The sequence below is a fragment of the Arachis ipaensis genome, chromosome B08 (genome assembly GCF_000816755.2).
Source record: "Arachis ipaensis cultivar K30076 chromosome B08, Araip1.1, whole genome shotgun sequence".
Lineage (NCBI taxonomy): Eukaryota > Viridiplantae > Streptophyta > Magnoliopsida > Fabales > Fabaceae > Arachis > Arachis ipaensis.
The window spans coordinates 14,674,289-14,691,627 of NC_029792.2; the positions used below are offsets into that span (position 1 = coordinate 14,674,289).

At 41.2% G+C, this 17,339-nt stretch overlaps 1 protein-coding gene and 1 long non-coding RNA gene across 2 annotated transcripts; one reads left to right on the forward strand and one right to left on the reverse strand.

The window, feature by feature from the left end:
• Nucleotides 584-3,724, forward strand: LOC110265238 (protein FAR1-RELATED SEQUENCE 5-like). Its single transcript, XM_021108130.1, has 7 exons — nucleotides 584-684; nucleotides 792-1,191; nucleotides 1,310-2,620; nucleotides 2,724-3,017; nucleotides 3,127-3,309; nucleotides 3,459-3,545; nucleotides 3,668-3,724. The coding sequence occupies exons 1-7, from the start codon at nucleotides 584-586 to the stop codon at nucleotides 3,722-3,724; spliced, it is 2,433 nt and encodes an 810-aa protein (XP_020963789.1).
• On the reverse strand, nucleotides 8,677-9,893 carry LOC110265400. The gene is made up of 2 exons (XR_002351555.1): nucleotides 9,448-9,893; nucleotides 8,677-9,333 (listed from the first exon to the last, which is right to left on the reverse strand). It is a non-coding gene; the product is annotated as an uncharacterized LOC110265400 (long non-coding RNA).

Genomic DNA, 17,339 nt, shown 5'->3' on the forward strand with positions numbered 1-17,339 from the left:
ATGTGAAGAAAGTGTTGGAACAACTAGGGTAACCGAGACGCTGTATCGGTGTTAGGAGGGGGAAGGTTGACAGCAGTACACGGTGAAAGGCCGGAAAAATTGAAGGGTACGAAGGGAAAGGAACGGGAGCGGGACTGATTTGTGTCCATACCATTTAAGCCGGTAAGTTTTTCCAACAGAATACTTTAATTTTGAACATTGAAGATTATTCTTGGTTGTATGTTGTTGCAAGGGTGTGTTTGAGTTGTCTGGCGGTAGACAAGTTAAAATTGGCGTCGTAGGTTTTTTGCTCGCAATAGAGGATGTGATTAAAAATAAGCAAATGAAATTGATGCCAATTTTTCTTTATGTTGAAAGTGTTATTGGGGATTTGTTGGTAAGGGTAGGTATAATTTGTGATGTAAGATATTTTTCTGACGTAATGATGGTTGAGAATGATTTTTAGAAATAAATAGAGCTTGTTGTTGTTGCTGCATGATTGATTGTAAAATTCTTTAGCCTAAGTAGATGAGTAAGTGTAGCGTGCTTTCTTCATGTCTAAAAATGAAGTGATATTTAGGATAAGTGGGGTTAATCCGTAGAGATGCAGGGATATCTTGTATTGTGGTTGGTAAGTACCGCAAAGGTCGGGATTAGTGAGTATAGTGTGATGTTATTGTGGAAATATTCTGTTTTGCTACTCAGGTTTTTTATTTTCGGAATGAATCAGTCACAGTGGTGAGGAGATATTTTGTTGGTGTATTACTGAGCAGTTAATTTTATTATTTATTTTGATGCAAATTTTCTTCCAGGGTATTGGTTGTTGAACTTATTGAACTCCCAAATTCAGTGAAAATTTTAATGGATGAGACTGGATATGAAATGTTGGATGAAGAAGCCGGTGACTATGGAGATGTGTTGCAGTTGAGTAAGGAAGAGATAATGAATAAGGCTTTCCGAAGCGATGAAGCAGCATATGAATTTTACAGGAGGTTCAGCAAATGTTTTGGTTTTGGTATTCGAAAGGGTGACTTGGGAAAAGATGAAAGTGGAAGGGTTATTCGTTGTAGATTTTTTTGTAATAGAGCCGGCCTGCGACAACGTCATCACTATGATAGGCTAGATAGGCAGAGAGGTCATAGACCAGAAACGCACACAAATTGTCAGGCAAAGCTGTCAGTCTACCTTGATGTGGTCAGTGGTATATGGAGGGTGAGAAAAATAGTATTGGATCATAACCATGATTTAACTCCGGCATATATGGTTCATATGATGACGAATTTTAGAGAAATAAGTTGTTTCTGCCAAGGCACAAATATCTGGTATGCAGGCTCATGGTGTTTCGACGTCCAAGATTATGGGGTATATGGCTGGACAGGCTGGTGGCTATTCTCTAATGGGCTTCACTAAGAAGGATGCTTACAATTATATTAACAAGGCTAAGCGTGCAAAGATTATTGATGGGGACGCCAACGCGGCTGTTGTATACTTGGAGGGAAAAGCGAGGGCAGATCCGATGTCGATGGCTAGGTATAATCTTACTAAGGATAATATGCTGGCCAATATGTTTTGGGCGGATGGTGGTAGTAGAGTTGATTACCAATACTTTGGGAATGTTCTAGCCTTTGATTCGACCTACAAGAAAAATAAATATCAGAGGCCGCTGGTGATATTTTCTGGTGTGAATAACCATAAGCAGACGACAATATTTGGGTTTGGGTTTGTGTTAGATGAAAGTGTTGGGCCTTATAAGTGGTTGCTGGAAAATTTGTTGGAAGTCATGTGTAACAAGAAGCCGTCAGTTGTCGTCACGGATGGCTGTAATTCAATGAAAGCTGCAATCAAGTCTGTTTTTCCAGAGGCAACGCATCGATTGTGTGCTTGGCATATGGAGAAGAACGTAACTGCTAATGTGAAGGAAGAGGGACTGCGGCAATGTTTCACCCGGTGGCTGTACTCGGAGATGGAAATAGATGAATTTGAGGCTGAGTGGGATGATGCAGTTGAAGAGTATGGGTTGCAAAACAGTTTTTGGGCCAAAGAAACTTTTCAAAAAAGGATGATGTGGGCTAATGCGTATCTACAAGACAAGTTCTGTGCAGGCTTTCGGACAACATCCCGGTGCGAAGGCATTAACGCGTATGTGAAGAATTTCCTTAAGTCTAGGCACAGTCTCCTTGATATGGTTCAAAATTTGGAGTTGGTTGTGCGAGAGTACCGCAATAATGAATTGCTTGCACAATTTAGATCATTCCATGGGATGCCGGTTATGACAACTTGTTTGGATCCTCTTGAAAAGTATGCTGCAGATGCATACACGCGGGAGATATTCGTTGATGCGAAGAAGGAAATAGTGGGTGCCGGTGCAGTTAATTTTGTAGCCAAGATTAGACGTTCAACTACAATGGTGTACACATTGGAGGAATATGGAGACCCAGGTAGAGAGGTGATTGTGTTGTACGATAGGGTTTCAATGAAAATGGAGTGCCGATGCAATTTTTGGAGCCAAAAGGGAATTCCTTGTCGTCACATGTTTTTTGTAATGAAGCATGAGCATTTGACTCGAATTCCTGAAAGGATGGATTTGAAGAGGCGGCGCAAGGATGCAAAGTCGTTGGATAAATATGCCGAGATAGAGGAAGTTGGTAGTGAAAGGGATTTGTTGTTGCGCCATGGTGCACTTCATGCAGCCGCACGGTGGATGCTATATGTCGGAGCTAGGAGCCAATTCCTCTTTCACACAGGCGCTTAACGGTCTCCACACGCTATGTCAGGAACTGGATAGAGGCCATGAAAATGTCCGTCAGAACAAAGCATATGACACGGTTGAAATGCATGACCCTGCTGTGGTGAAGACCAAGGGTGCCCCTCGTGTGAGGAGGCAGGGCGGATGGAAAAGGCGATGCACCCGTTGCCGTAAAACGGGGCACACAAAACGATACTGCAATGCCGATGGTGCCTTTGTATCAAAAGCTAAAGACAACAAAGATTTTGAGGCAACAAATTTAGGGTCGGAGGGGTCATCGCCAACGGAAGGGGTAAGCACACCGCATATCTTTTCTCATTGTAGCAACTACTTTTATGTGTTTCAAAGATTCTATGTTTTTATTTCCTTTTGATGGCTTCATTCCTCTGTTTGGCGTGCAGGTCCGGTTAGAACAGGGCAAAACGGGTGATCTTAGACCCAACAATTTGGCTACGCAGGTTTGCTCAGAGTCATCAGGTTCGAAGATTAGATTACAACATGAAATTCCTGTTGCAACTGGATGTAATGAGACTATGGAATGGGAGAGGAACATGATAAGTAACACCGATGATTTACTAGCACAGGTACGTGGTTTTAGTAAGCTTTTCCTAGTTAAAAATCTGACTTCTGCACTCATGTTCTGGTGGCACCTTAAAAGAAATTTTCAAACCAAAATTGAGTGATTATATTTACTTTTACCTGTGCAGCTGATGACTCAAATAACTGATATCAGTTCAAGACTGGGTTCGAAAGTAGACGTAGTGAGACTATGGAATGCAAGAGGAACGTGATACGTAACACCGATGATTTACTAAAACAGGTACGTGGTATTGGTAAGCTTGTCGTAGTTAAATATCTGACTTTTGCACTCATTTTCTGGTGACACGTACTAAGAAATTCTGAGACTAAATGTGGTGATTATATTTACTTTACACTGTGCAGCTGCTGACTCAAATAACTGATATCAGTTCAAGACTGGGTTCGAGGTTCCCTGCATAATTAGTAGTCCATGATGGTGTTTATTAGAGAATTCAGTTTCCTGATATAATAGCTGTGCTTTATGCTCTTTGTTTTCTAAAGTGTTAGTTTCTGCGTTTGCTTCAGTATACTATTGGATGGGTAAAAAGACTGCCTAAATCGGTACCAATGAAGTGTCAATTGTGCCACCGATTAAGAAAAATTGGATGAAAATTTTTTATCTTTTATAAGGAACATTATTGCAACCAGGTATTTGCTATTGGAGTACATTTATTAGATGACGTGTGCTTATTAGAGTTGTATTCGTGGTGGTGAGCTACAATTATCATCTGTGCAACCATTGAAGACTAACATGACATTAATAAAACCAATACTAGGACTAGTAATATTTAGGATTAAAATAATTCAAAGTCTTTCATATAGTCACAGCACCACTTCCAGTCAGTATGCTATCCTTATCATCTTTCAATGGAGCATGATCATAAATTAGACTCGTGTTTTTAACCATGCGTGTTGTATTCGATTTTTGGTGCAAGCGATGATGAATTAAACTGGTTCAAGGTTTATGAAGCACTAATGGTAGATATTGTTGTTTAGCCACTTCTCGTAACGGGCTTTATTAGTGGCTTGCAAATGAGTCCATGAAACCACAGATTATATATAGCATGGGGTCATGTTTTCCGTGTCTCAGGGTTTTTAGTATAAACAAAATTAAAACTACTCATTCATGCGGTCCTCGATACAATCACGTCGAGTCGTGTATTTGGCATGGACAAGTTTATTGAATGAGATATGGGATAAAATTTCATTTACAATTTATATATACTGAGGAACATTCACAACTTGTCATACAATAATATTGCTTTCTAAATACAATAGAGACCACTAATTCCAAATCAAAAAATTCATGCCTGTCAACTATGGACACAAAAAATCTATAGCAAACCATATCTCGGTTGATGCATTTAACCCCAAAAAATGTTCACCCAACATTGTAAAGGAACCTGAATGTTGGGCGTACCCAGATTGTGCTTCATTCATATTGAGCAAAAAAAGGGAGCACGCATGAAGTTGTGAACGCAGGGTAATTCATCCTTACAGAGATCCATTAAAGCATTTAATTGAGCATTCAACAACCCAAAAAATACTCTTGTTCGAGTCACATGAAACCTAGGGACTTAGTGGCCCCAAAGGGCTACAGGTCCTCTTTCTTGGTCCGGCTCCTTTCTTGTAAGAACAAATCATATTCCTGTCCCAGAATTTTACGGCCTTTTCTTGAACTTCTTTGGAGATAGGGTTGTGATCACCCATAACTAGATCAACAGCGATGGTCATTCTAGTGGAGTCGTTGACCTCCTGAAACGACAAGGCAGAATGGTAACAGATATATATTCATCACAAGCACATGAACTGCAACCTAAATCCTGTACATGATTTACACCATGCCCTAAACCATTTAATTATCTTACCTGAAGGTCATACGATGCCCACAAATCGTATTGGATCATCCACTCTGCAACCCAAACTCCGCAGTCCATGTTGCATACACAAAAAGGAGCTTTATAATCAAAATAGTTATCACGGCAAAAAGGAATGGTTCAAAGACTTCATAACATACGAGTCCGCAGCCTGTTGAGAAATGTGTGGCTCATGGATTCTAAATTTTGATATACACTTCGGGACAGTCGTCTTATACTCGTATGCAGACATGTCAGATAACAATACATCAAGTAAACGAGCCTAGCATCATAAGTGAGATACATATTGTTAGCACCATGTACGGGATGAATCTTAAAAATTATGCAGCCTTGGAGAACAAGTTTAGTTTGTGGTTGTTCTGCCAATCAGGTCGTTGTAAGATATGTACAAGACGTAGAATCGAAGGAGATTAAAAAATATTAAAAATTTCAACAAAACCACTGCATGATTAGACGACAATCATTGGTGAGAGAGGAACACACAACTACAAGCATTTGGTCTATTCGAGCCTGTCGCTCGTCGCTGGACTTTAATGAGTCCAGATAAATCAAATTCTCATCCCACATGTCAACAATCATCAAATACCAGTGGCGTCCCATGTGGAAAGGAACATAAATCTGCACCAACACGGACACTAGCAACTGAGATTGTAAATATGATGACCGTTTAAATGGTAAGTAAATGTTTATGGTGTGAGAAGCCTCACCTTCAGTAGATTGTCGGCAAAACCCATGTACTTAGCAATGATGTAATCCAGGGTTGACTTGCAGTGGTGGGCTGGGCTCATGGCTATTTACTGTGAAAAACATTATTTGCAACAACAACATCATGAAGCAGTTTAATATCCAATGGAGATGAGTCAACGTTTTGCACAAACAAAACTTAACCGGGTAAAAAACTCACCGCAAACGTGGTAGGAAGCCACCACCTTTGTTTGTCAGCCTTATTCGACGAAACCATTGCCACGACAAGGTTGATAACCTAGTTGTTGGAAAATTTAAGCGCAATCAATTGAAGGATATACTGAGAAGGAATGTGGCAACGCTGGGACGAAAATAAAAAATCAACGCACTTACATCATCGACAGCCTCCTCTCCAGGGCATAATGTCCAAAGGGCCTATCGATTCCCAGTGCAATGTTCATCCTCCACCAAGATTTCGCTGCCAGGTCACCGTAAATTAATAAAGGAACAGCCGTCAGTGGTGAGGATAGTTTCCAAGGAAAAAAATAATTCTACGCTACTAAACAAGAGAACCTGAAAAGGTAACTGCTCACCTCGGTTGTAGGCCATTGGCAAAGATGTAGGTGGCAACAGCCAGTTCGTGGCCAACGAACTGCATCCCTGGCGGGGGCCAGAATGAGAGGTCCAAGCACTGCTTATCCATGAAGTTGTTAGAATCGAAGAAATTAAATTTCTTAAAATTCTTATGTCCCAGGCCCAACACGATTAAAACCTTAAGAGTAGACCTAATGGTTCGAAGGTGATCATATTTGCAAAATTAAAAGAGAAACGGTTCGCGGTGAAACAAAAAACCTCCCAAAAAGTGAACAGTACTGGGTCGTGACACATTATGTTTAGCAAATTCAGCATGCAAATATTGGGCTGTATACAAAAAAAAAATGAATTCCGAGTTGCCCTGTATGCCGGCCCATGAAAAGGTAATGAACCCAAAAATTTGTCGTCCGGACCAATAAGAAAAAAAAGTGTTTGTCTTGGCCGAAAACAAATCTTTGACCAAAGGCATCAAGTTGACCCCAAAAATACAACAGAATGGCTATTCAGGGTTTCCATCAAGTTTTTTATGTACCTTCGGAGTCTCCTCCGACCTAATGTCTGCACTCCTGTGCGTGTAAAATGTCCACGGAGAGCCAGGACCAGTGGACCTTATGTTTCTAATAAGTTCGTCTGAGGTTTCCCCTTCATCTTTAAAGGACAGCTTTCTCTGACATGAAGAAAATATATACGTGTATATATGTATATTAAAACCACGATGAATTTATTTAAAAAAATAAGGCAACAATAACCTGAAAATAAAATCCGGTTGGAAGACTACAAACCTGTAAGTTGACTTGTGGTGCTGGTGGAGGAGTCCCGGCTGCTCCCTTATTGACCCCGGCCATCCTTCTAGTCGGTGGGGCCGATATACCTCGTATAACATCCTCCGGTTTTAGTGGAGGACACTGTTGGCGTGTCGGAGGTTCACTCGGGAGCGTCCCGGTGTTAGCTACCGCTTTCACCTTTTCCTGAAGTGCTCCATCGCTTAGGTAAATGTGCACTCCTCCAGAAGGATGCAAGTCTAGGTTCAGGTCCATGATCGGTTTGTTGTCACCAGTAGGAGGTACATTCATAGATGTGAGAAGTTCCAGCACCTTGCCGTGTTGTGCCACGATTGCGGTTAGTGCTTGTATTTGGTTTGCTTGTGTCTTCAAGATCCCCAAAATCATGTCATCTCCAGTTAACTGTTTCTGAACAATGACGGTTGAAGGGAAGCGTGTCAGCGTTTCCGTTTGCAAGTTAGACTAAACTGGAGGAGAAATGCAGGAAAGATAAACCAAACTTTTGCTGAAAAAAGAACAACTAAATGATACCTGTTTTTGATCGTCGACACCGCTGACTGCATCGTCAACGGTGGTCACCCACTCCAACGATTCATCCTTGGATGTTCTCCTTCGCCGCTTTACAACATCCTCGACGCGTTCCTCTTTCTCTAACTCCATTGTGAACAGTACGAGGAGTACTACAATAGAATGGGGTTACAATGGATAAGGTTACTAGTGCGCTTAACACGATTCACTTTTACATTGCAGTCCCTAAATATGACACACGTGTGGCTACTCAAACTGTTAACTGTAGTCACCTAATCTGGTCAATCTCGGCCCATAAGGTGTATTATAATGCAAAGCAAACCCTATGTTATGGTTTCTATTGTTGGGCTTTTTTGGTATTCTGGCCTAATCGGCTCAATGTCATCCTTTGTGTACACGTATTTTTCCTGTGGAAAAATGCAGCACAGGGAAAAACTTACTCAAGACTCACCCTGATGTCAAATGCAAATTAGGGTTTCCTTTAACTTTATCCAACCACACATCAAGATTTTCCCACCACATCTGCACACGTATTCATTTCTCTTTGACAAGACAGGAGAAGCTACACCTTCCTTCAGGTAAATGATATCCTATATCAGTTGCAGCAGACTACACCCTAGTTTATCAGTGGATAACTTAATCAAATATTTTTTAAAAAAAATTAAGTCAACAGCTGCGCTTAAAAGAAGGAGTTCCATGGCTGCTACCCCCTACGTCGCTAGATCTACAAAATTTTGTGCTTACACAGCAGTTGATACGGTTGTGTACGTCGTCGGTAAGTTAAATACAATAATTATTGCGGGACTTAGGCCAAAGTTCCTATTTTGGCTTCCGAATGCCTAAGTTTACCATAGCGAAGTTACAGAAATTAATTTTGAGTAAATGTATAACACGGAACGGACGACCGTAAAATATGTAATTAACCTTTATATTTTCATAATTACGTCCTGAACCGTCCACCACGTTACAACAACACCGTCAACGTTAACAACATGCAAACGTAAATAGGATTAACTAGTAAATAGGAACAAACGAAAAGGAACAAGAATTAACAACACACTGCTAAACTGTGCACATAGAATGTTGCTAACATTGTCAACCCTCGATTCAACACTCAAATAACTCGTTATACTTGTCAAGATCAGACTTAAGGTTTTGGTTCTCCTGTTCGAGATCCCGGATTCGCTGGTAGACGGGTGTTGATAGTTGTCGTTCCAGTTCCTCAACCCGAGCTATCAAGCCTGCCACGATCCTATAGTTGTAATCGTTGATTTCCTTCCCGAGCAAAGATAACACCTTCCCCAACATTTTGAATGACGCGTCCTGCCTTGCCTTCTGCTCATCAGAGGAGAACCCACCCTCAACGATCCAGTTAACATCGTACTGTTGGGATTGCAGTGTCACCCAATAGCCATGAAGCACTCCCCACTGTCGGAAAAAAACTCACGCCTGTTGAAGACTGGATAATCAAGCTTCAGTTGGCAACACACGCAAATGAGATACACCTCCATATCTTCAACCAGTACAAACTGAGGTGAACTAGTTTCCGGAACAGTATTCGCTCCTGAACAACGATGACCATGACAAACACCCAAACTCAGTCATCATGTTTATTAATGTGAATCGAAATAAAAGGAAAAAAACCCTAGCTGTAAACCTACCAGAACTTGACCCCTACCTAGTGGTGTCTGAGAACAAGGAACGAATGCTTTCTGTGATGACTTTCCCAATGTTGGGCCAACTTGCATGCTGTTGAAGTGTGTGGATAAAGAGAACGGTTGCTCGAGCAGCCCCGTCCGAGGATGCACTCCAGAATGAAGTTTCGTAAGTGGGGGTGGTGGCAATGGTGGATCTACCAATCCCAACCAAGATTTGGCGTCTCGCAGGAGGCGAAAACCCTTGAATTATGCATCTTTAAACCCGTTAACTTCTTCTTTACAATCCTCCCAAGACGTATAGATGCCAGGATTTTTTTCCCTCCGAACAGCGTAGAGCCTGTACTTTCTGATGGCCATGGATATTGCGCTTGGTTAAAATTTATGGTGGGGATCGGTCACTGTGAAAAAGGACTGCTCCTTCTCTATCTGTAAGGCAAACGATGGATATAAAGCCACACCGAGTGAAGTAAACCATCAAACTCATTTGTTGAAACTAATTGGTGAAAAGAATAGTAGGAGGCTCCGTTTAATATTAAATGAATGGACTTTCCATTAATTTTAGTAAATATTATTAAAATATTAAGTTCCTTCATGTTAGCATCGCACAAACCCTTCACTGCCATCAGCTAATAATTAATGATCTCATTTTGAAAGTTCCTCATGAAGACTATTTCGAAACTTGGCGTTAACAATTAACCGGAAAATAATTTATGAATGGAACCAAAAATGGTGTTATGCAAGGTTATTGTAACATGGCGTGTTATCCCGAAATGTGGATCTGCCAAAAACAGGCTCTGAAAAATGCAACTTGCGTTTTATTCATGAACAAAAATGAAACCAATGCATGGATGAGACGTGTATCTGCTGCACACTGAAAAACGCAAGTTGCGTTTTATTCATGAACAGAAATGAAACCAATGCATGGATGGTATGTGTCTTGGTCAACCTGCAAGTTGCACTCTACAATCGCAACTTGCGATTGTCAGTGACCCTTGCTGCATGTTCGACGCGTGTTCGTTGAATGGATTTGGAGATGGCTTTAAAAATGCAAAGTTCCAAACGCAGATGGAGAGGATGGAGAGTGTAATGAAGAGAGTTGAAGCTGCGATGGAGGAGCATAGCGGTGTCGCCTGTGGGAGGAAGAAGAAGAAATAATAGGCTGGGTTTAAGTTTATGAATTAAAAAAAATGGTTCGTGATTTTACGTTACCTGAAGAACACATTATTGAGTATTTGGATCATCCTCAATGGGTAATATTTTTTCTTTTAATTTTATGATAAATAAATATATTTATTTTTAATTTATTTTTTTTATTTGAAAAGTGTTATTGTTATTATTATTACTGTTAGTTAGTTAGATTATTATTATTATTATTATTATTATTATTATTATTATTATGTTGTTGTTGTTGTTGTTGTTGTTGTTGTTGTTATAATAATAGTAGTTATTATTATTATGATGATTACTATTATTGTTATCAATATAGTAGTAGTAGTAGTAGTAGTAGTAGTAGTAGTAGTAACCGGATTATTATTATTATTATTATTGTTGTTGTTGTTGTTGTTGTTGTTGTTGTTGTTGTTATTTTTATTTTTTTATTATTATATTAGGATTAATATTATTGTGTTAGTTGTTGTTAATTTCAATGAATATTATCTTTTTTTTTGCAGGCGATCAGAAATTTGTTGTCTAGAAAATTTGATCCGCCGGATACCTTTAATGAGAGAGCTGCAGAGGCACTAGCATTAACTGGGTTTCAACACGTTTCGCGAATTGGTGAAATGAGAGGTCATTCTGCACTCTTAAGTGCCTTGGTGGAACGATGAAGGCCAGAAACCCACATGTTCCACCTTCCAGTGGGTGAAGTGACGGTGACGCTGGAAGACGTGATACATATACTTGGCCTCCAGGTTAAAGGAGAACCCGTCACGGGTAGATCGGATAGCAGTTACCAATTTTTGGTGGATAACTACGTCGCTTGTTTTGGTCGGCAACCGGATCCGGACGATCACGTGTTGGGCAAGGTAAATCTCCATTGGGTCCGGCGGTGCAGAGACAGTGAACCGTGTGACACGCAGGAGTCTATTGAGCGGTACGTCAGGGCTCACATTTTCTGCGTGCTTGGTACAGTGGTGTTTCTAGATAAGTCCACCACATCTTTGAACTCGAAGTTTTTGCCTCTACTTCGGGATTTTCATCAGATCTCACGATACAGTTGGGGGGCAGCTAGTCTGGCACATCTATACAGATCGTTGTGTCGTGCATCGCGGTACAACTGTAAAAAGATGGATGGGCGACTGATTTTGCTTTTTGTTTAGGCGTGGGAGCGTATGCCGTTCATGGCCCCTATACCGCGCAATCAGCTTCTCGATATTGGTGTTCCACTTGCGCGACGGTATTGTACTTTACTGTTATTATTATTATTATTATTGTTGTTGTTGTTGTTGTTGTTGTTGTTGTTGTTGTTGAAGTCATCCTACTTGTGCTTAGGTGGAGTCATTGGCGCCGGCATACAAGATATACACGGAGGTCTACGACACAGTTTAGGCGAGGACTCGATGACATGGGAGTCAACGATGTAAGTTTTAACCATTTAGGTTAGTGTCTTTGTTAAGAAAAATAATGTTACTAATAGGTCTCGTGGTTACTGGTGTGCAGTTTATATGGCGGCCGTATATCGAAGTGGATGTTCCGGTCGACCTCGGCCTAAATTTGTTTATGTGCTCCATGAAGTCGCCGTTAGTGTCGTTCGAATGTATAGAATGGCACCCAACAGATCGAGTTCGTCGACAATTCGGGTTGTAGCAGCTTCCACCAGACCCGGCATTTCAGATCGGTAGTGCTCATTACAGGCGTTTGAGCGGTGCCCAGCATCATGACTGGAGAGACCGGACCAAGGAATGGCTTGACATGTGGCGTTCTGGCCGCTATGATACACTGCAGGTAGGAAAGGAGATTGTCGACTTCCATCCCCTCCCATTGTACTATGACTGGTACACACAGCAATACGGAGGTCACCTACGACTGTCAGATAGAGTTGTAGGTGAAGAGGCCGACACGAACGCACAGCAAGAAGGTCCACCACAACCAGCTGGACCTCAGCATCAGGAACTGGCCTATGATCAAGGGTTTCAGGTATCGTTAAGGTTTATTGGTGTTAATATTACCGTTGTTAATTATAAGCTTTAATGTTACCGTTATTGATTAGCGTCATTCATTTACAATTAGGTGCCGCCACATGAGCCCTAGTTCCAGGCGCCTGCATATGAGCCCCAATTCCAAGCGCCTGCATACCCCCAGTTCATGATGCCAGGGTATGAGCAGCATTATCAGGTGCCGGCATATGAGCAGCACGTTCAGGAACCACAACAACATCAGGCAGCTGAGCCTTACATACCACAGTTGCTCATTCCAGCAGATGGTCAGTTAAGTCCATTTGTTGGGCTTGATTCGATAAGCTTCTCTCGGCTCATGAGAGATACATCTCAGCTATTTCCAGCGCGAGAGCAGCAAGGGCCTGTTGGTAGTGAGCCGTCTGTTGGTCGTCGCGCCACATCAGGTCATGCTAGTGACTTCAGTATGGATCGATCGCCGGGTCATGTAGGTCCTACTCGTCTGTCCGCACCACCACGCACTGCGTTGTTCGACTTAAATGAATGCCCACAGTCGGAAGAGGGATTTCTAGGAGATGCCCTCCAGCACGAGTCTCATTCTGGTGGATATAGTGCTCAGGGCATGAGTAGATCCAATGCTTACGACACTGGCGGTGCCAGCATGCCAGATGTCGGTGTTGGTGACTCCAGTAGTACTCAGGGTCGTCCGTATAATTTACGGACACATATTGCGCCTCCGGACAAATACACCCCATCTCAGTACGCGAAGAAGGCGCCCAGGAAGTAGGTTGATGCAGTTTAGTTCAGTCCGTTTGAGTTTATGTTTTTATTCAGTGATGTAGATCGTATAGTATGTTTAGATGTCTCTGTTAGTTACCTTCTCTATTACTATGTGTTTAGATGTTTGTATTAGTAATCGTCTCAATTACTATGTGTTTAGATGTTTCTATTTGTAATCGTCTCTGTTACTATGTTTAAATGTTTAGATGTTTTTATTCAGTGATGGAGATCGTATAGTATGTTTAGATGTTTCTATTTGTAATCGTCTCTATTACTATCTATATTCGTAGTTATTATTTGTTATTTACTGCATATATAAATAAAACGCACAAAGACATAAAAAAGCTTACATAAAAAGTTACATATAAAGGTCCATAAAAAGTTACATATAAAAGTCCAAAAAAAGTTACATAAAAAGTTACATAAAAAGTCTTAATCACGATTGATCCCCGGCAGAACTTGGACCTGCGCGCTGCGGACATCGAATCTGGCTATGTCCCTCCCGTCCACATATAGTACACCGGCGAGGACGACGCATGTCCCGCGAATCCATCTCATTCAAGTAGCGGGTTGACTTGGGTCTTCCTTTCGTCGCGCGCCTCAATGTCCAATTCGCGATCACCTTCGCTCCTTCATACGGAGCCCACATAGATGGGTCACCCATCGAGACAAACTCGCCTCTGTAGACCTTGCAAATTTCGGACATCTTGTACACGTCATGCACATATATTTGCCAATCAAGACGCTGGTTGGCGCAACATGCAATAACGTGGCGACATGGGAGTCGCTCGCCTGGAAATGGCCATAATCGCAGTGTCGTTGCGCGAGATTAACGGTGTGAATGAAACCATCTTGCATTTCGCGAACCTCAAACATCTCGTTGCGCCTGTCGAACCTATTGACCACAATGTTGCCTGCACGTCGAAAACTTTCTTCGACTCTTTTGGTGGCAAATTCTGAATATGTGAATCCATTGCGGACACGCTCATGAGCTTTGGCGCTCTTCTGAGTGAACAATTCATTCAGCCGATAGAAGAAGTTTGTCGTCATATGTCTCCAACGATGACCCCCGTCGAATGCCAACACCCATCTCTGAACACCGAAATCATCACACCACTGCGTATACGCCTCACCCCGCTCTCTCAGCCTTTGGTAGTTTTTATTCTACTCTTGCTCCGTCCTAGAATATCCTATTGGAGAAACCATTTAATCATAAGCAAGTTCCACGAAATTAATACGAACAGAACCATAACAACGAAATCAAATACCTGTGTTAACCATGAGTTTATGCAAATACGAAGCCTTGAACCTCCTTAAGAAGTTGGAACCGATGTGCCTGATGCAATACATGTGCCACGCTCTTGGCGGTGACCATGCACCGTTGCTGCGAGCTATTGCTGTGTCGATGGAGTTATGGCGGTCAGAAATAATGCCGACGCCATCGATGGTAACAACATATCTCTGGGTTGCTTAGGAAAAACTCCCACGCGTTTGCCGTCTCACCCTCGACTATTGCAAACGTAATAGGCACAATGTTTTGGTTCCCATCCTGTGAACGGCAATTAGAAGCGCACCTTTATATTTTCTGTACAGGTGTATGCCATCAACCTGCACCAGTGGCTTGCAGTGTCGGAATGCTACTATACACGGATAGAAGCTCCAAAAAACGCGATGAAGAACTCTTACACCTTGAACCTCCTCACACTCACGGTAAACAGGGAGCGTCTTTATTTGAACACGAGACCTTGGCATCTTTGCAGTCATTGCTTTCAACCAAACTGGCAGAGTCTGATAAAAAACCTCCCAACCACCAAAAAATTTTGCGACAGATTTCTGCTTTGCCAACCAAGCCTTGCGGTAACTGATAGTGTAGTTGAACCTTGACTAAACTTCTGTAATAATAGACTTCACATTTATCGATGGATCTGCTTCGACCAACAGCCTAATGGCATCTGCAATTGTGTCTGAGTCCAACTTGGCATGATCTTGCGAGATCGTTCCCATGGTGCACGTGTGTTTGCCATTGTATCTCCTGATCTCCCAACAAGCTTTCTTTCGAATCAAGCTAGCTTGGATAAGCCAATCACACCCGGCACCATAACCCTTGCATTTCGCATAGAATTTATGCGGCTCAGACTCATACACAGTATAATCAACTCCTCTAGAGATAGTGTAGCTTTTGATTGCAGATATCATCGACTCTCTAGAGCCAAATTCCATTCTGACACTGAATTCACCATCTTCGACCGCAACGTTGCCTTCACCTACGACAAGCGCACCACCATCAGTCAGACAAGGCAAATAAAATGGACACTAGTGGTAACGTGAATTAATAACCATAATATAACATACCCATATTCGCATACTCAGGAAATTCTGGGGCATGCATGGCTTCGAGATCCAGAGTTCGCATAAAAGATGGAACACCAAACGGCTGCTGGCTTATAACAGCATGTGCTTCATTTGGCACCGCCGGATTGCCTGCCAGATCTCTGTCATCATTTTCGTCATCGACTTCATAGTTGGTTTCGAACTCCTCTTCACTGTCGTCGTTATCTTCTTCCCAGCCTATATCCCCGAACTCGTTAACGTTGACCTCCTCATCAAACTCGTCCACCCCCGTATGCTGTTCAAACTCAACGTACAGCTCTATTAGCAACGCCTGAAATCGGGTTTGTTGATAAATACAGAACATCTGCTGCATGCTTGCATCGTCAGTGATGGCCATTATTTGAAACTGTATCAGCCCACCAAATACTTGTACAGGACTCCTGTACAAAATATTGCTCACCCTTTTCGAAATGTGACTTGGTATGTTGACACAAAGACCATTTTGCAACTCTACAAAACTCGTGGTGTATGGAATAGCAAATAAAAACGGACATTCACAAACAAAAGTCACTCCTTCGTGTGTGTTCGGTATAACCTCACCGTTATAATACACTCGTATATTTGCAATACCTTCCATAATCTCACTTTTTTTACCCTTCTAATACCCAAAAAATCTCACAATTATGGGATGCATGAATGAATGAAAGGTGAAAGGGAGCACAAGTGAGGGATTTAGGAGTGAGGTACGAGTTAGAGATAGCTGAGTTAGCAATTTATATGCAAGGCTCTTCATTAAAATATTATTTTACATATAAAATGCAATCTGCGTTTTAAGTAAAAAAAAATCTGAGCCTATCAGTCTGACAAACGCATCTTGCGTTTTAAGTAAAAAAAAATTTTTTGATGCCCATCTGACAAACGCAACATGCGTTTGTTGTGCCTCCATGCAAAAAACGTAACTTGCGTTTTTCCTTAGCTTCAAAAACAAAAAAAATAGTTGTAGAAAATAAAAAACGCAACATGCGTTTGTTGTCTGGCCCATAGCGGTGCAAAAATTGGTGAAACACCCATTTCAATGCACATCACCAAACCCTTTTCCATATCAAAATTAATAAGCCACAATTAACTATTGGAGTTATTATAATTATTTTATTATTTAATTTAAGTATCAAGATCAACTATAACGTTTGAAAGGAGAGAATATATATTATTTAATCCAGGCCAAAGTTCGAGATTAGCAATTTAATTCAAATCTAAAAAAAAAATTAAAAAATAAATAAGTCAAGAAACCCAAAAGTTAATTCACGAGGAGATCAATTTTCAATTATGTACTCTCTTTGTCTCTCTTTGGTCACAGTAATAGCTGCAGGAATATGATGGACGGCGAAACGATCCTGATGTGACCAGCTCAGACTATTGCTTTTTTTAGTTGTCTAACTGAGGTCTCGACACCTATAGCAAAAAGTCTCCTATTTTCTCTTGAAGCTGCAGCCCACTTTATTCTTTTGTTATCCTCTTTAATCAAACATTTTTCCATATATTAGGATCATATTGTTATAAAGAAATATTTTTTTCGGATAAACTTATCAACTAAAATCAACCATTAAATAATTTTTTATGTTAATATACATCCGGTTTAATGTATCTGAAACGTGTATTTGTATTGCAATATGTATTTTATACTCGTG